Below are 20677 nucleotides of genomic sequence, written 5' to 3' on the forward strand. Positions count from 1 at the left end.
GCTCAAAATAGAATACCATTTATTATGGCTATGGCGCCACCTATGTTCACATTGAACATAATTTTGTATGACGGTACAACCTTGAATAAAGTTTAGTTCTTCCGAATCCATGAAAAATAAGCACCTTGTTTCATTTACATATCCCGATAAATTATAAATTAATAATATATTATGGGCCCAGGTCATTCCTGGTACAATCATTAGTTTTCTAGTAACTGTTTATGATAAGTTGCAGTGAGAAAACAATCAATATATATATATATATCTCTGATTTTATCACAAAATCAATCAATAAGAAACGTCAAAATGAAAGTCTTCCTACAATACTCTCAAAACAAACTATATATGAAAAAAATAGAAAAATATATATGAAGTTTTGATCTTACCCTGTTCAACCATTCAGCTCGCTCTATGTCCGGAAAGAATACCTGTAAAAAAAAATAATTTATCAATATGTCCGTTTCATAATACTACAGAACACAATATTACACGCACTAAATTCTTTTAATTTAAAAAAATCATTGAGGATTTTACTAATAATGGTTCATACAGAATCGTTTGAATTTCTGAATATGTTTATTCATAATTCAGGATTATTAGTTGTTAGGAAAACTCATTTGCTGATTGAACACATCAGCCGGCTCAATATCGAATCTTCTTGAAAATGTGTTTCATTCGATGATTTCGATCATTTTTATACTCCGTAAACGGTATAATAGTCACTGCCGGCTGGATCTGAAAAAAACGCAAAGACCGAAGGAATTCGTTTTCGACGGAATAGAAATACTATCTCCTTCCCAGCGTTTGACGAGACCGGTTGATATCTGATACGTGTTGACCTTTTGTTTGATATTATCTTTATTCATAGTAAATTTGATGAGATCTGTTTGATTATATCTTTTGCCTTTCCTGGATTTTGCTGAATAGTTGATTAATATCAAACTATTAATTCCTTTATTTTTCTAGTTTTAAGATTCATCGTCTTTGACGTAACTGAATTTCCATTGGAATTAACTTTTCTAAAATTCAGAATATAGTATTCAGATTCTAAGGACATCTTTGTGTTTTCCCATCAACGTATCTGATTCATTTCATTGCTTCGCATGATATCGAGAAACCGCGTACTGGGTGAAGGATTGATACAAGGAGGAGGTTCCATATCTAACCTAATCAAAGAGGCGCTCCAACGTGAGCTCTAAATCCATCTGCCGCCAGATCAGATGGTTACAAGTCTCTGCAGCCCTCTTCAGGACTAACTACTCCATCAGCCACCCTAGGTATTCCCTACAACCAGCGAAACAGAATCAGAGAACAACAAGAACAACTGTAAATATTCTGAATTTTACTATCATTATATTACATTTTTTTTATATATCATATCAACATCTTCATACATATATTATTATTATTACTCTTAGCAAATGATGCTCTTCATTGTACAGTCAGTCACTAAAATACAAAACAATAAAAAAAACATATATATATATATATATATATATATATATATATATATATAATTTGAGACAAGTCACATTTTAAAAACACGAAACTAAAAAACAAGACGAATTATTGATGACAATTACTTGAAATATATTCACTACATTTTCTTTTGAATGAATTTAATGAATCACAGCTTTTTATATGACTTGGCATATTATTAAATGCAATCAGACCATACAACGAGTCACAACCTATATGTTCTCTGTTGATATAAAAATTTCCTATTCTATTTCTAGTGGAGTGTGTATGAATACTACTTGTGTAGGTCAACTGATCACTCAGATAATTTGGCAACATATTGTGTTTAATTTTAAATATAAATATTAGCATATTTAGTGTTATCCTTTGTTTAGCAGACATAAGAGACAGTGTTTCCAACATGTATTCCACAGATGTGCGTTTATTACAACTTAATATTGCCCTCATGGATCTGTTTTAAAGCTTCTGTAATCTGTTTAGATTTTCATTGCTCACAAAATAGAGTAATGTACTGCAATAGTCAAAGTGGGGTGCTATTATTGATTTATACATTGTTAATTTTGCATATTCACTTATTTTATTTTTCAATCTATATAAAAGATGAATTTTCGTGGCTATTTTCTTCTGAATATAACTACAGTGTGCATTAAAGTTCAATTCTTGATCTAATACCACTCCCAAATATTTAAAAGTTGTTACCCTTTCAATGATGACATTATCAATATAAAGATACAATGACAGCTGTTCATCTTGCAGTTGTTTTAAACGATATTTGCTACCTATTAACATGCATTTTGTTTTATTAACATTTAACTTGAGGCCGTTGTCACATAACCACTCGTTTATATTTAATAGTTCCTCATTTAAACATTCTGAGATTTCATTAGTCGTCCCAGAACAGTACAACATAGTGTCGTCGGCAAACAGTTTTATCTTACACCTTTTAACATGTATCACAATATCATTTATGTACAGCAAGAATAGCAGTGGACCCAATACTGACCCTTGAGAGACTCCAGAAATTACATTTAAAGTACTTGATGTCACTTGATTATATTTAACTAGCTGCTTCTGATATGTGAGGAAATTTGTGAACCATTGTAATACTTTATAATCTAGTCCATACTTATTTAATTTCATTAAAAATAACTCAATGTTGACCGTCTCGAATGCCCTTTTGAAATCCAGAAAGACAACACCTATAATACGTTTTTTAAATAACTCAACTTTCCACAAAGAGATTAGAAATTGCAGTGCAGTTTCACATGAATGGGATTCCTTAAAGCCAGATTGTTCTTTAATCAAAATATTATGTTTCGCTATAAATTTCAACAATTGCTCTTTCACTGTGATTTCTAATATTTTCTCAAAAAATGGCAGGGTATTTATGGGTCTAAAATCAGATCCTAAAACGGTGGTTGTAATTTTTTCAATAGGAACGATGGTGGCAATCAGGAAATGTTCCAGTGGTTAACGATAAATTTATCAAATCCAAAAACCCATTTCCCAGTATTTCAAATGTCAACTTGATTATATTCAGATTTAACACAATGTCATCTGTATTATTTTTTTTTGAGAGAAAAAATTATCTTTTTTAACTCGCACATATTCAATGTTCCAAATTCCCCAAGTATCTCATTTGTTGGTATAATATAACTGAGAACATGATTATAATCATTTATTGGTACTATACTTTCGGTTAGATTTTTCAAACTGTCAACGAAAAATGAATTAAAATATCCTGCTACTTTTGCTTCATTTGTTACAAGAACACTATCAAATTGTATACCTTTGAACTCTTGTTTTATATTTCCCTTTACTAAACCTTTCAGTGCTTTCCACATAGTCCTACTTTTTCCTTTATTTTCGTCAATCTTTGATTCATAATACTTTTTAGTTTCAATTCGTATCTTTTTGGTAACGAGATTACGACTTATTTTATATTTATCCCAATCACATTGTAGTTTCGTTTCCTTTGTTTTTTTATGAAGAAAATCGCGTTTTTTTTAAATCTGCCATGATTTCGTCTGTAAACCATACTTTCAATTTGAAATAAAAAATCTGCATGTGATGCTTCGGGAGAATGGTACACCACACACATTATGTATACAGTATTATTTACAACAACCCTAATAGCCACAAACCAAACATTCATAAAAATAATATCTTTCAAAATTAGTTCAAATTTCAATCCACTTTTGATATACAGGGTGTCCCTGGACTTCCTCTTTTCCTCTCGGGAATGTATAGATGGGGTCAAAATATCACCAGTACTTCATATAACTTTTTTTCCTAAAATCCTTCGTTACCAAGTAACGGGCTCTCGAAGTTACAAAATGAAAAATGTTTTTCTTTGATAACTTTTCAAGTGAATATTCAAAATCATCCAAATTTTGGTAATTGACTAAACAAATGAATTCCTTCGATGAGCTTTCATGCAGGAGTCAGTTGTTTTGCTACAAAGTCAGGAACGGACTACCCCCGATGGTCCACACCCCAAAACTTTGAAATGACAGATATTTTTCAATATTTTTCAACAAATTAAGGTTACTTGGACAATTTTATGAATAAAAGTACTCGTGTGGAAAGTCGATCGGAGCAACGAGTCTTGATAAAAATGTAGTTTCACTCGACGACATCAAACCCGCTCGTCCACCATTATTTGAAATGAATAATTATCAAAGCAGAAATAATAATGATACCGTTAATTCAACAACATTTATCCTGAGATGTCTACCATTATTCGAAAATATTAGTTTTTAAGGAAAATGGAAATGATAGGTAAAATGTTCATAACGAATTTTTATAATGCAAACACGTTTAACTAACGAAACTCAAGAGCCTCAAGAGCAAACAGAAATGAAAAATCCGCTACAGAAACTGCTCGATATGACCACCTTCTCTCTCTATACATTTTCTTAGTCTGCGAAGACACCCTCTCTGTACTTGAAATAGCATTCCAGGGTCGTTTCGTATGGCTTCACAATGTAATGTTATTCTATTCAACAATGCATCTCTTGTGTGAATAGGTGTAGCGTAAACAAGGCTTTTTAGATGTCCCCACAGAAAGAAATCCAATGGATTTAAATCCGGAGACCGCGATGGCCATGAATATGGCCCACCTCTACCAATCCATCTATTGTGGAAAATATGGTTCAGATGGTCACGCACAATCAAACTAAAATGAGGAGGAGCGCCATCATGCATAAACCACATATCTCTTCGGGTTTGCAATGGAACATGTTCCAAAAGTCCATTCAAATCGTTCTGAATGAACTCCAAATAACGTTCTCCATTCAATCGGTCCTGTAGAACGAATGGTCCTATAAGATGGTTTCCTATGATACCAGCCCAAACATTCACGTTGAATTTCCGTTGGTGTTTGGTTTGCAATATCCCATGGGGATTTTCTTCGGCCCATATATGGAGATTATGAGAGTTGATAACTCCATCTCTACTGAAACCTGCTTCATCAGTGAATAAAACTCGATTAATAAAAGTCATATCCTCTCTTTGCCTATCCATGAACCAATTGGCATATTCCAGTCGTGCTGGAAAATCCTGAGGTGTCATGGCATGTACCTTCTGGATGTGAAATGGGTGGAGCAGTTGTTCCCTAATTATTCTATGAATAGTGGACTTGGATGTATGGAACTGTTCTGATAGATTTCTGATGCTCATTGAAGGATCATCAGCGACGGCTTCCAAAATATTTTCCTCCAATACAACGGTACGTACAGTCCTAGGAGCGCCCTCACCACCTCGTTTTGGCAAAACTGTACCTACAATAATATCGAAATAAAACAACGTGCTCAAATTAATTATATCAATTATTACATACCTGTCTCCCTCAAGCTGCGATCGACACGCTCGAATGTTTCTCTTGACGGTACCGTTCGATTGGGAAAATGCTCGGAATACAGACGACGAGCTTCTGCAGCATTACAAAATGCTCGTCCATAAAATACATGCATATCTGCATATTCATTGAATGTAAACTGTTCGGCCATATCAAAAAAATTCAAAATATCCTATAGAATATTGACAATACAATGATAGTCATATGACAACGCACCACTCAACAAAACAAAATCGCATTCCAGTTTCTCATTTTTTATCAAAACTTTCTAAAAGGTTTTTTTGTCAACATCTGTGAAAGAAATGGAACATAATTATTCCCTGGATATTTTTCACCTGATCATGTGCAGCCGTTTTTGTAGTTCATTCGTTTGCTTTTTATTAGTATAGTAAATATTTTTTCCGATGTGCGTTTTTTCAGCTAAATTTAGATTCGTGTTAAAGAATTTCTCCCATAAAATTATAATTATCAGTGAATCTCCTCAACAGTTTAGCTGTGAAGAAGAATTTGAAACATTCGAATGTTGAGTTTCATGAGATTCAGATAAATGATCAACACGAAACGTGATTATTCCACACGTATTATGTACATACAAAATATGGAATGAATTCGATATTTCATAGTAGAGTAGCTTGTTAGTTTAAAAACACCACGAATCTACAGAACTTGATATTTCTTTTGAAAAAATATCTGCTATCACAATTGTGACTTAAACTTCCATATAGGTACTGTAATTTTTGTTTACGACTTCATTTTGGCATACTTTGTATTATTCCTGTTATAAATGTTGTTGAATTAACGTTATCATTATTATTTCTGCTTTGATAATTATTCATTTCAAATAATGGTGGACGAGCGGGTTTGATGTCGTCGAGTAGAACTACATTTTTATCAAGACTCGTTGCTCCGATCGACTTTCCACACGAGTACTTTTATTCATAAAATTGTCCAAGTAACCTTATTTTGTTGAAAAATATTGAAAAATATCTGTCATTTCAAAGTTTTGGGGTGTGGACCATCGAGGGTAGTCCGTTCCTGACTTTGTAGCAAAACAACTGACTCCTGCATGAAAGCTCATCGACGAAACTCATTTGTTTAGTCAATTACCAAAATTTGGATGATTTTGAATATTCACTTGAAAAGTTATCAAAGAAAAACATTTTTCATTTTGTAACTTCGAGGGCCCGTAACTTGGTTACGAAGACTTTTAGGAAAAAAAGTTATATGAAGTACTGGTGATATTTTGACCCCATCTATACATTCCCGAGAGGAAAAGAGGAAGTCCAGGGACACCCTGTATATGGCAACTCCTCCCGTATGTCTGCTGGATGAATTACAAAGTACTAACTCATATCCATTTATGTTAATTTCATGAAGAGCAATATCATCCGTAATATGAGTTTCTGATAAACATACTAACAAAGGTTTATGCAACGAGATACAGTGCAACAAATTATCCAAGTTTTTTATAAGGCTTTGTACATTAATATAGAAAATGTGCCAACTATGCTTATTTTTATTTTTATCCTCAACTTGAGCATTTACATCCACACTCTCACTTGCTACAGATCTGATTGTTCTGGAGTATTCATGGGAAAATTTTCCTGGTCACATGAAACAAATATTAAATTTGTATTTGCAACTACATTATAATTAATATTTTCGATTATCTTAATAGATAAGTCATTTTTTGTTAAACATTTACCCTATCATTATTTACATCTATAAAATTAACGAAATTTTGTGTACATTTATTCAACTTATATAAATATGCATTCAGTTTGTAATTGAATTTGTAAATTAATTTGTTATACTCATTACTCATACAGTAAGGAACTGATATAACACGCAAATTTGTATGTAGACAGCTTTTGAACTTATCATTTAATTTTCTAAAAAGTGTATATTGTTTATTTCTAAAGTCATTTGATCCTCCTAAAAAAATAATAGAATCATGTAATGTGAAATCTTTTGCTAAATGGGGTAAGTTTTCGATAATGCTGTTCAGGCAAGCAAACGGTTTAATAATTGACAAAACATTATGATTTTCAAGTTGGCGATTTAACATTTCACCTAACTTATGACCAAATTGATCACATAAGAGCAATATTTTAACAGAATTGCTATGTTTGACTGAATTTTCATTTTGATTACTTCTGCACATTCTATTTGTTTGTTCAACTTCATTTTTATGTGTAATTTTCTCTGTTACTTCTTCCATGATTGGCCTGATTCAATTGGAAAACTCCCAATTCATTTTGTAGTTTTCTCAGTTCCTTACTATAGTCATTGTTTTCGTCGTTCTAACATTTTTATAGACTGTACCATACTACGACTAACTTGATCTAATTCCTTAATTCGAATTTCTAACTCTAATACTGTTTGATTTTTGTTAACAAATTCTTCCTCATATGATCTAATGTTTTCGCGTAATTTAATAACCTCTTTATTCAATTGAGAAATGATTTCACGCTGATCCTTCAATTTTTGAGCATCTTTATTCTCCATTTCAAACACATCATTTTCGAAGTCTTGAGTTCTTTTATTCAGCCGCTTAATATATTTGTCTTTTTCCCCAATATCTTTATACATTTTATCAACAGTTTGTTGCATTTCATCAATTTTTTCATTATACTCGACAGTTAGATTCTCTAATTCAATGTCCTTATTGTGAATCACAAGTTTTAATTTTGAAATTTCTTCATGAAAATATTTTGTTCTAGTTGTAGCGTCTTTGTCTTTTTGTTTGCAATTTTCGGAACAATAGATTTTATGACTTCTAGAAGAAGTTTATGGCACTTTTTCCTTTCCACACAAGAAGGATGAAAAATGTCCAAGCATAATACAAATATTAGATTTGTAAACTCTTTCTTTTTACAACATTTAAAATGACCTTCCATGCCATACAATAGTTCAGTCCCGTCGATCTAATATACACTACCAAAAACTATAAACTTATCAATTGAACACCGTCTGTACTTTTTAACCTTCACTCCTTCACGTTTTGCCTTTATCTAGTTCACACAGGCAAAAAAGCTACGTGGGTAAAAAGTCGATCCACTCCTGATTTCACTGAATTTCCAACTTACTTACTTGGCTATTATTATGTCACTGTGCTTGCTTATATCTTAATGTAAATCACACCTTATGAAGGCGGACACTTTGCACAACACAACAATATGACTTTTATTATTTAATACCATTAATATACCATTTAAATATCCACATAAACTTCACCAATATGAATATTCGGCTCTTTGTCTAGCTGCATAGCTGTATCCGGCTCCTAGCCATATTGTCAAAAAGGAAATAAAGTTGTTAATTGTTTTTTATATTTATTTTACCTTCCAATCCAAGCTAGGTACAAGTTATATCGTTCTCTTTGGTTTTGCCTTTTGCAACCTGGCGCCCAACTACCAGAATTAGTCAAGTAAACTCATGGTTTATTTGATTAATAGTGAAAGAATCAATAATAGCTATTAATCAGACCTGTGTTGAACTTACCCACACCCTCCCATATCAAACTGAGCAGCCTATCAGCAAAAGGTGTCGGCATCCTAAATTTTGAAATATTCAATTTGCCTTTCAAAATTTGGGGGGTTACATAATATTGAAAAAAAATCTAAATTAACCTATTGATACAACATATATTTTCCCTACGTCAGAAAGTGGGGCCAGGAAACTGTGGCTAACTTCACACTAATAAAATGGATTAATTACCTTCTTTGGTAACTATGAAATTCTTAGTAAAAAAGGAACCCACTTTTTTTGTAGAAAATACCGTTCTTCAAATATATGACACAAGGTCATAACTATTTTGAAATGACTGAGTACATTATTGTTCATCATCAAGTAATCTACATAAAACTCTCATATTTTGCCATAGTGGCAATCATTTTCAGAATTGTCGGAATTGAATTCATATGAATATCTGCAAAAATATCTAGGATATCATGAAATGATATTCAACTTTAATATAAACAGTTTCTACAAGAAAGTGTTCTTGCTGTTTTTTTCGTAGAAAACACAGTTCCTCAAATATTTCGTATTCAAATCTTCAGACTTATATGCTATAAGAAAATTTGAATGTTTTGGAGACTATCATAGCTACCGAACCAGCCGGTAGCACCCACGGTTCGACGTGGGTGCTTTTAGTCTAAGAGCTAGTGAGCGGCTACCTGCATGTATTTGACCAGACTTAGGTTTTTGTACATTGAGGCCCCTATACCTACCGTACATGATATGGGACCTCACTAAGCCCAAAGTGATGGACGCGGTGAGTGCGCAGGTAGGACAGGTATGAATTTTTTAGTAATTTGAAATGCATTTGACGACGTTTGCCGTTTTGATATTTTGAAATATATTATTATTGTGAGCGGAAAATAATAATGGCTGAACATTACCTCGCGTTCAACATTGTGGCAGACATATTTGAAAATGTTAAAAATAAATGTTTTTTAAAGTAATTGACGAGATCTGCCATTGATACATTTCACTTATTATGGTTTCAAAAACTTATATTAATTAGGGCAGAAGTATTCAGTGCGTACAACCATCAGAAAATAACAAAATCTGAGATACTACCCGGTCAGATGTCTATGTATTACGATAACTGTTTTACATCAAAATTATGTATTTATGATTTACTGCATCACTGCATTTATTGAAATTAAATTTTTTTATGTAGTTCATACAATATTTAAAAATTTTGACGATAAAAAAAGACGATAAAATACGGAAAAATTTTAAATATCAAGGTATATTAAGATAACATACATATTTATAAGTATTCATTATTCTTCATTCATCATCATCCGGGAAATGTTCATCGTTGTGTAAATCATCTTCATCATCAATTGAGTCAGATTCTGTAAAAATTAAACGTAAATTGTAAAATATTAATAATTTATAAATAGATTTGAACATATTCGATAAAGAATTGATTTTTATCAACTTACCAGGAATATTGTCGAAAAAAACTCTGAAATCATTGGTGGTGTTGAACATTCACCTTTAATTAGTTGTTGACTAGTTAAATAATCAGGTAATTTTGTTTCAGTTATTCCTGAAATTTCCTCTCTCAAAATAGCAGCAGCTGCTTGCAAGGTATCTTGGTCTTTCAGTTTGTTTGACATAATTTGAATGTTATCATTAAATTTCTTGTGAATTTTTTCTTGTAAATAATGCGCAAATATTGATGCTGCATCGGAGCCTTCACTCAATTCGTTAAACATATCGAGATACTCTTCATGCAAATGATAAAAAATAACAACGTCCCCGTTTTATGACATTTCTCTATAAACGGTTTCATGTGTCTCTGAGAGATATGTAATGAAGTACGGAAAGGACTTTTCACCAGTGACCGTTTGTGATTTCTAAAATTTTGTCGACAAACATCATGATAGTATACTTCATCAGAGGCAACACTTTGTATTTTTATCAACGTTTCATTGTGAATTTCAGAATCTGGTTCCAACTTTGATAAGATATTCATTTGAAATTGATTTTTTTTTGAAGTACGTAATGGCTCATTCTTAGACTTATATATTTTTTTTCTTTCATCACAAAAAGAGCACAAATTCAGGTTTGCTGAAGCCACAGTTTCAGGATTCTGAACAGTTAATGGTGCTGCTGAATCTTCCAATTGTATTTCCTCGAACGGCTGGTCTACTGCGACGTCAATATTTTTTTCTACAACTTCATCTATCTCAGGAACGTTCACGTCATTCAAAACGGAATCCTGTACCATTGCATCATCAATTATTGAACTATTAACTGATGTAGATGGTTGTTCAGTCGCAGACGACGACGTACTTTGTAATGAAACTTTTTTGTTGGAATCGGCCAAAAAAAATTTTTTTTAAAGCTGTAAACGTCTCATAACAACTACTATGATAGCCGGCATCAAAAATATCTTCCGGTAAAATAACATCGTTGTACTTTAATTTATGAAGTTTTCGTAACCTCAAAATATTTCGACATTTTACCATAGTCTCTTCCGAAAATATTAATAATTTTTCAGTTTTTGATGTGTCACAAAAAACACACACCACTTTATCTATTTCACTCGACATAATGTCAAAAATATTCAACAATTAATAATCCAATGAACAAAATAAAATAAAGCAACACTATCAATTTTTTTTAATTCACGCAACACGATGCATCTATATGAAGGTTGACAAATATACTGAATACATCTGACGGAAACCATTAGATTTGGGATTATAATAGAGCCCTCTCAGGTATAAATCTTATATTATTCAAATGGCAGGTAGTAAATATCAGAAAAAATATTATAGGCTGAAATGAGTACAATAGTAATACTTTGGAGTGATTAAGTAAATCATAAATACATTATTTTGATGTAAAACAGTTATAATACATAGACATCTGGCCGGGTAGTATTTCAGATTTTGTTATTTTCTGATGCTTGTACGCACTGAATACTTCTGCCCTAATTAATATAAGTTTTTGAAACTATAATAAGTGAAATGTATCAATGGCAGATCTCGTCAATTACTTTGAAAAACATTTATTTTTAACATTTTAAAATATGTCTGCCACAATGTTGAACGCGAGGTAATGTTCAGCCATTATTATTTTCCGCTCACAATAATAATATATTTCAAAATATCAAAACGGCAAACGTCGTCAAATGCATTTAAAATTACTAAAAAATTCATACCTGTCCTACCTGCGCACTCACCGCGTCCACCACTTTGGGCTTAGTGAGGTCCCATATCATGTACGGTAGGTATAGGGGCCTCAATGTACAAAAACCTAAGTCTGGTCAAATACATGCAGGTAGCCGCTCACTGGCTCTTAGACTATTTGTTCACTCAGTCAATCGGCCGATGTGCGAGTCGATGGTTCAAGCCGCAGGCTGAACGCTCGATTTTCACTTGCTATCGTCCAACCCGTGTTAGGAATCACACGTTAAAAGGTAAGACCTCGTTAGTCCTAAGCTCGCACAAGTTTCGACTTCTGAGGGTTGTCGTTCGTAGGGGTGCGATAGCTGGTTAACGGAAAAAACATATTTTAAACATATTTTTTTTAAACATAAACTACCGGAGTCCTCACGGTCCATTTTTTAAAACGAAATATATGAAATATGTAAAATTAACTCATGCACCTAATCCATGCATGCAACGTAGACAAACCGTACTCGTAACCATTCATATTATCTTCTCCAAATCATTCATCTCGCTTGGTTTAGCCTCACACACGGTACACATAGCTCCAGAACTTGTCTGTGTAGAGATGCTAATATACAATATTATTTAGAAATAATTTATTTAAAAAAAAATCTCTTGGGTCCAATCTTACATAAAATTTTTCGTATGATTTGATTTTCCCACTCCATCAGGTAATTCTCGTCTCTCAAAAGGTGGGAGATTCGAACAAAAAAAGTTTTTTGCTTCAACTTTTCTATGAGCTGCTCTATATGATGGTATAAAAATTACGTCACCGGCGGACACCGCTAACTGTGAAAAGTCTATTTAACATTTCTAATGAGGTTAGGATATTAGATACTGCACTTACATATTTGCATTGAAAATAATGAAAAATGAATATATAAACTGGTGCAATTTTGTTCTATATAAATGACATTATTTTGAGCGTCAACTTGCAAGTCAAGTTTTATTAAGAAAAAAATGAGAAATAATTGGTTTTATATTCATTAATAAAATATGTACTAGACATCAGTGCATTACATTAAAAAAATGTTCAATATAGAACATTCACAAAACCTATTTTTGAGATGGTACGCACGATTCTGTCCCATAGTGTGCCTGCATGATTGATTCCAGAGACACTTCTCAACATATTAAAAATTGCAGGCAAAAACAAACCTTCAAACATTAGTCTAATCAACAAGTTCAAAAACATGAGCAATAGAGATAAATGTCCTAAAAATAAGAGCGATAGCTCATTCGATTCGAAAGCACCTCTAGAAAAATGTTTTTGAAGTATTTTGGTGCAGGTAAAAAATTGCACTTGTTATTAACAAAATAAGATTTAAAAAAATGGTATTTAGTTTTCGTTAATAACTCAAAAAATATTAATTTTTAAGCAATTTTGAAAAAAGCTCGTTAAAGAGAAGGAAATTTCCGATAAAAAAGTCCCGACTCCCGAAACTCTCTCTCCATTATTTGTAATTTTAATTCGACGTTGAAAATAGGGTTTCGCGCGGTTGTTACGGCATAAGCGCGCTGCCGCCAAAGAGAGTTTATCAAAAGAAATGGTTTTTTTTATAACATAAAATGTCATTTTAAAAATTTGAAAAAATCTAGTAATTTCTCAACACTTGAATGAATCGAGTCCCGTAGAAAAAAAAGTTTTATCATCATTTTTCAAAAAGTTATTCAATTGTTAACTAACAAATTTTTTTCCAATCTCCGTTGGCATAAATAATGGGATAAAAGGTATAAATGATTGGCCTACGATCCTGCGATAAGAGTTCATAAAAATTTATTAATTTGTTAATTATGATTTTGTTAAACTATTGCAAAATGAAATATTTAAAAATTGTCGATACACATTTTTTTCAATTGATATTTAGCTATGTCTGTTTTCACATTAAACAATGGCAGTTATTAACATAGGATATGAATTTTTTACGTAATTTGTTAAACAAAAAGAGAAATTCAATATTTTCGAAATTTTTTTGCTATTTTGTTGTCTAGAGATAATTATGATTTATAAAAAAGTTTCTTAATTTCAATTTTTAACAATTTGTTATGAACAAATATTGATCAACGTTATATTTTTTCTGAAGTAGAAAAAAATTATAAAAATAGCTGTAATTATATATATATATATATATATATATATATAGAATAGTAGTTTTTCGGGGATTCGGTCTAATTAGAATAAATATTTACTCTTTTTAGCTGCCCGAGCTTTCGCTAATGTTTATTAGCTTATGTTTTATATATATATATATATATATATATATATATATATATATATATATATATATATATATATATATATATATATATATATATATATATATATATATATTTATTATGTCCTTTTTATATTACAGCCCTCGATAAAGCTAATAAACATTAGCGAAAGCTCGGACAGCTAAAAAGAGTAAATATTTATTCTAATTAGACCGAATCCCCGAAAAACTACTATTCTATACATACATACGGTCGTTACACTATCAATTATATATATATATATATATATATATATATATATATATATATATATATATATAAAATAACACAACTGCGGTTTCCAGATCAGCAGAGCAATGAAGGAATGGAGTAATACAAACAAGAAACTAGCATCTTATCGGAACAGAAGAATTTTCCTCCTTCAAAGCAGAAAAAACAATGTGGTACCTTCACATATAGAAAATAATACCAAAAATTTAAATATCCTTTTCAACTCTACGAATGGGAAAAATTCTTATGACATTCATAATTTCAATGACAACTTGAAGAAAAAAATATTGAATCTTGAAATTAAAATCACCCATAATGATTTAAAAAATTTAGAGAACATTTCGAACAAACAAACAAAATTTGTTACAGAATCAATTCCTATCAATATTTGGCTAGAATTTGAAGAGACAAACTATTAAATACAATAAAATTTTCAATGACATAAAAAAAAAAAATATCGATAAACTCAATATACTCAAAATTAATTCAAAATCAGATATCAAAACTAAAGAAAATTGGATAAAAAATTTATCAGATATCATTATACCAGAAGATATAAGTAAAACATTTTCTCGCCTTAGGATTCAATTTCAGCTTGCCACCAACTACCACAGAGGTGAATATACCAAATTTACTCTCAGATATTGAAAACTTGATAACTGGGTTTAGTGATAGCAAAAATAATCTTTTCAGAGCGAAGATAACAAATATCGTAACTAACTTTTTCCAAAAACCTCATGATAATAAAAATTATCTTAATTTCCTATTTGAAAAAACAAAAACATTTTTGAAGAATCATCCAGAATTGATTCTTACAAGATTTGATAAGGGTAACGTGACAGTTATGAAGAAATCTGATTATATTGAGAAATCTCTTAAGATTATCAATGATAGTCAATCTTATGTTAAACTTAATAGAGATCCCGTTTCAACAATACAACAAAAAGCAAATAAAATCATTACGGATTTGAAAAAATCTAAAATGATATCAGAAGATGAAGCAAAAATGATTTATAATTCCATATCACCCAAATATTATGGACTCCCTAAAATACATAAACCTGATTTGAAAATGAGACCCATTATTTCCTCCATTGATGCTCTAAATAGCAAAATTGCTCAATTGGTCACTAAAATTCTCACTGATGCTTATAATTATGAAAATGAATTCTATATTAAGGATTCTTTCGATTTTACCAAATTCATAAATGAAAAATCACTACTTCCTTGTTATATTCTGATCAGCCTTGATGTGATTTCACTTTTTAGCAATATACCTATGAATCTAGTGGAGAAAAGTATTATCAAAAGATGGAACGATATAAATAAAAAATGTTCCATAAACCAAAAAAAAATTTATTGAAATAATTGGTTTCATCTTCAACTCAAGTTATTTCTCTTTCGAAGGTAAATACTATATACTATAAACAAATTCTTGGTACACCAATGGGAGCTACTATTTCTCCTATTATAGCTCAATACGTAATGGACGATCTTTTTGAAAACATACTTCCCAAATTGAGTTTTAAAATGCCTTTTTCAAAGAAATATGTTGACGATGTCATCTGTGCAATACCTTATGACAAATCTAATGAAATTCTTGATGTTGTCAATAGATATGATAAAAAGTTACAATTTACTATCAAAATTGAAAATAAGCAGATCCTTCCTTTTCTTGATACAAGAGTTATTCGTAAAACTGATAATTCCTTGATTACAGATTGGTATGTCAAACCTACTAATTCAGGAAGATATATCAATTACTATTCCTTTCACAAAAAATCAGTTAAAATTAATTTAATACTCTGAAAAAAAAAAAATAGAAAAATTAGTACACCCTTCCCTCAAGCAAAAAAATCTCAGACTTCTTAGAGACATATTGATCGATAATTCTTATCCCAGAAAACTTCTTAATGAAATAATTTTCAATACTGGCAGTAATACAAATTCTGATGTAATTAACAGAAATGTATGTAATGATAGTTCACCTATCAATATTTCTTATAAATCTATACCTAACCTTGGAAATGTATCTTCAAATATCATAAAACTTTTTCATAATGAACAAAATATCAAAATATGCCAAAAAAATATTAAAACTATAAAGAATTTGAATACTAAATTGAAAGATAAAACTGATACAACAAAAAAGTTAAATGTGATTTATAACATTCCTTATAACAATTGTAACTTGAATTATATTGGAACAACATCTAGAATTCTTAATGATAGAGTAACTTCACATAAAAGTGATATAAAGCTCAATAAAAAATCATGTGCATTAGCACAACACTCTATAGAAACAGGTCATAAACCAAATTACTCTAATATCAAAGTTTTACATATAGAAAAAAAAATTCCAAACGCCTTTTTCTTGAAATGGTGGAAATTAATAAGTCTTCTGATTGTATGAATAAGAAAACTGACATTGATAATCTCAGCAGTATATATAATAATTTACTAGAGCTACATCAAAAACATAATAATAATGAAAGATGTATCAATCAATAACTCTTTCTTTACAGTAAAAAATTATCAAATCATCATACCCATTGAAAAATGACATTTATGTGAAGGTATGACATTTGTCAAACCCACAAAAAAATCTTATACATGTTAACTTTTACATCAATTTATATTTTCAATTTATTGTTTTTTGTTGAGTAACAATGATTTATTGAATGTAATATTGGATTGTGACGGCAACATTGCGTTGTTTGAAAAGATAGGTTATGTATGAGGTTAGAGGATATACGCCTACCATATCATTTTAGATATAAAATATAAAAGGCAAGTTTTATGTTACAAGTCTTGAATCTTCAATCATCCCCATAATCCTTAACACGGTTATGGGCTCAGTACGGCTATCGCGTTTTATAGTGGATAAGTGTTAAAAGGACAGAAAAATGTCGAAAGAAAAATATCAAATTGTCCCTTTCGCGGGAGACAATTACAACGCGTGGGAGTTTCGATTGAAAAGTATCCTGCGGGATAATGGAGTAATAGAGGCGATCGAAAAGGAGGACTTTAGTAAATCTGCGGAAAAAAAGCAATTGGAAGCTAAGGCCCAGGCTATCATAATAGCGGCAACCGCCGACAGTCACCTCGAATTGTTAAAGGACAGATCTGCTTATCAAATGATTAAAAGCATGGAAAACAGCTTTAAGAAGAAAGGTACAAGATCTAGATTATTTATAAAAAGGGAGTTGTCCGATATGAAATTCGACGAACGGAAACCTTTAAAGGAACATTTTATTGACATGGAAAAGCTATTTTCACAACTCGGGGATGCTGGCAGTGAGCTCTCGGAGGAAGAAAAGGTTAACTATTTACTCCTATCCATGCCGAAATCTTATGAAGGCATTATCACGGCTTTGGAAACTGTGGAGGAATTGAAAATGGACTTTGTGTAAAACAGACTGCTTGGGGAAGAGGAAAAAAGGAACAGAGAAGCGACCAAATCCCTTGACTCTTCAATCTTCCTATGTTATGGATGTGGACGCCTCGGACACAAAAAATCCCAGTGTAGGAGCACTCAGCAGGCACGACACAAGACTGGTGACTGGAGACTTCACGGCCGCGGACGTAGCGACTGGAAGTACAACACATCATCAAACCCAGGGAGAGGTAGAGGAAAGTCATTTCTTACAGGCAATGAAAATACTGAAGGTAACAAGTTTGTAAGTTTTGTGTCCTTTAGCCCTGACACCGAACAGCAGAATAAGAATAGTTGACTCGGGTAGTTCATTTCATCTTGTAAATGACATTCGTTTATTCTCTAATTATTGTAAACTGGATAAGTCAATTGAAATTTCAGCTGCCAAAAATGGCGTTGATTTAGAGGCTGTTGGTATAGGGACAATAAAAGGTAAATTAAGTGATTTTAAAGTTGACATTATATTAAATGATGTTTATTATGTACGACAATTGAGAAAAAATTCATTATCTGTTTCCAAAATGGAAAAGCATGGCTTAAAGATCATCTTCGATAAAGGAGAAGTTAAAGTTTTCTCACAAACCAATGAATTGCTTATGGTTGGGCATAGACTAGGGTCCCTTTATTTTATAGAATCTAAAGTATCACTCAATGATTGTAATTATGGTGGAAAATCAGACACCAATGATAATTCAGTAGAAATTTGGCACAAACGATTTTCTCACTTAAGTTATAGTAGTTTGAAAACTTTAGTAAATAAAAATATGGTTGATGGTTTAACTGATTTGAAAGAAAAAAATTTAGAAAATAGACACTGTGAACCATGCATTCTTGCTAAGATTACACGCCTTCCTTTCAATGGGAAAATGTATAAGGCTAGGAAACCCTTAGAACTAGTACATACCGACGTTTGTTCTGTTAGCCCTTCTACGTGGGACGGGTATGAACATTTTCTTACTTTTATAGATGATTTTACCCACTTCACTTATTAAGAGACAAGTCTGAGGTTTTTGAATATTTCAAGACTTATTATAATTATGCTTGTAATAATTTTGGTTATGATATATTGAAGTTGAAGTCAGATAATGGTGGTGAATATATTTCTAGAAATTTCAAATCCTTTTGTGATGATAAGGGCATAGTATTGCAGTATACTGCTGCATATAATCCCGAAATGAACTGAGTAGCTGAAAGATTGAATCGTACTCGGACTGAAAAGGCCCGTGCATTATTGTTAGATTCACAGCTTCCTAAAGAGCTTTGGGGCGAGGCCCTGCGATATGCGGTATATGTCACTAATCGTAGTTCTACTGCTTCCCTTAATGTTACACCATCGGAAATGTGGGAGGTAAGACGTCCTAATGTGTCTAATTTTAGAATATTTGGGTCACCTGCGTATGCCCATATTTCACAAAAACTTCGAATGAAGTTAGATCCTCGTGGTGTGAAATTGAAAATGGTTGGGTATGCTCCAGGGGGATACAGATTATGGGATGCTAATGAAAGGAGGATACACATAGAACGAAACGTATTGTTTAGGGAAGAAACATGTTCAGAGTCCCCTGAAACTATTAGAATTGATGTAGAATCTGTATCGGATAAGAGAGAAAAGAATAGTAGTAATAGTCCTGAGAAAAACAAAACCCCTTTAACTTCTGATAATAATTTAGAGTCATTAAAACCGGAGGGAAATGATACAGATGATGTTAATTCTAAAAAGAAAAGAAAGAAAACTAAACCAAAATATTTACAAGATTTTGTCACTGATGATTCAGATTTAGATGATATATTAATGGCATCATTTTTATCTTGTTCTAATAGTAATGTCCCAGAAAAGTATAATGATATAGATTCTTACGACGATAAAGATAGGTGGTATGAAGCGGTAAATGAAGAAATTAAATCTTTAGAGGATAATAAAACTTGGGAAGTTGTAGAAAAATCAAAAGACGCTAAGTTAATTGATTGTAGATGGATTTTTACAAAAAAGGCGGGTGATGTATATAAAGCTAGATTAGTTGCAAGGGGGTTTCAACAGGAGGATAGTTTTACAGAAATTTATTCTCCCGTTTTGAAATTACAAACTTCTCAGAGTTCTTTTATCAGTCGCTGTTCAAAGGAACTATTTAATTCATCAAATGGATGTTAAAGGTGCTTTCCTTCATGGTGAAATTGATGATATTGTATATTTAAAGCCCCCACCTGGTGTAAATATAAATACAAATTATGTCTTGAAATTAAAAAAATCACTTTACGGTCTTGAAAAATCTTCAAAAAATTGGTACAATAAATTTTATGATTTTATGAAAAGCAAAGGGTTTCAAAGAGCAGAAAGTGATTATTGTTTATATTTTATGGATGGTATTTACATTTTGTTATATGTGGATGATTTATTAATTTTAGGTGAGGACAATTCAACGATAAATAATTTTAAAGAAATTTTAAATATAGAATTTGAAATGAAAGATCTAGGATCTAAAAATTTAAAATATCTGGGTATTAATATTATTCAAGATAATAACTATTTGTATATTAATCGGGAAGAGTATTTAGAATCCATATTGACAAATTTTGGTATGTCTGAAGCAAATGTTATTGAATCGCCCATGGAAGTTAATGTTAATCCTTATGATTGTACAGTTGATTACCCTTTAGAGCATAAATGCAGAGATTGTATAGGTTCTTTAATGTACTCTGTAGTAGGTTCAAGACCTGATT

General features: G+C 31.5%; 1 protein-coding gene across 1 annotated transcript in view; it reads right to left on the reverse strand.

The window, feature by feature from the left end:
- The window catches only part of Esyt2 (Extended synaptotagmin-like protein 2), a 125874-nt gene that overhangs the window by 88389 nt on the left and 16808 nt on the right, over nt 1–20677 (reverse strand). The window contains exon 3 of the mRNA XM_074176858.1: nt 387–428. Coding sequence (XP_074032959.1) covers nt 387–428 — 42 coding nt within the window. The remainder of the gene's footprint in view (nt 1–386; nt 429–20677) is intronic.

The sequence above is a fragment of the Leptinotarsa decemlineata genome, unplaced genomic scaffold (genome assembly GCF_025532065.1).
Source record: "Leptinotarsa decemlineata unplaced genomic scaffold, Ldec_3_MD MMD2_P_RNA_scaffold_14, whole genome shotgun sequence".
Lineage (NCBI taxonomy): Eukaryota > Metazoa > Arthropoda > Insecta > Coleoptera > Chrysomelidae > Leptinotarsa > Leptinotarsa decemlineata.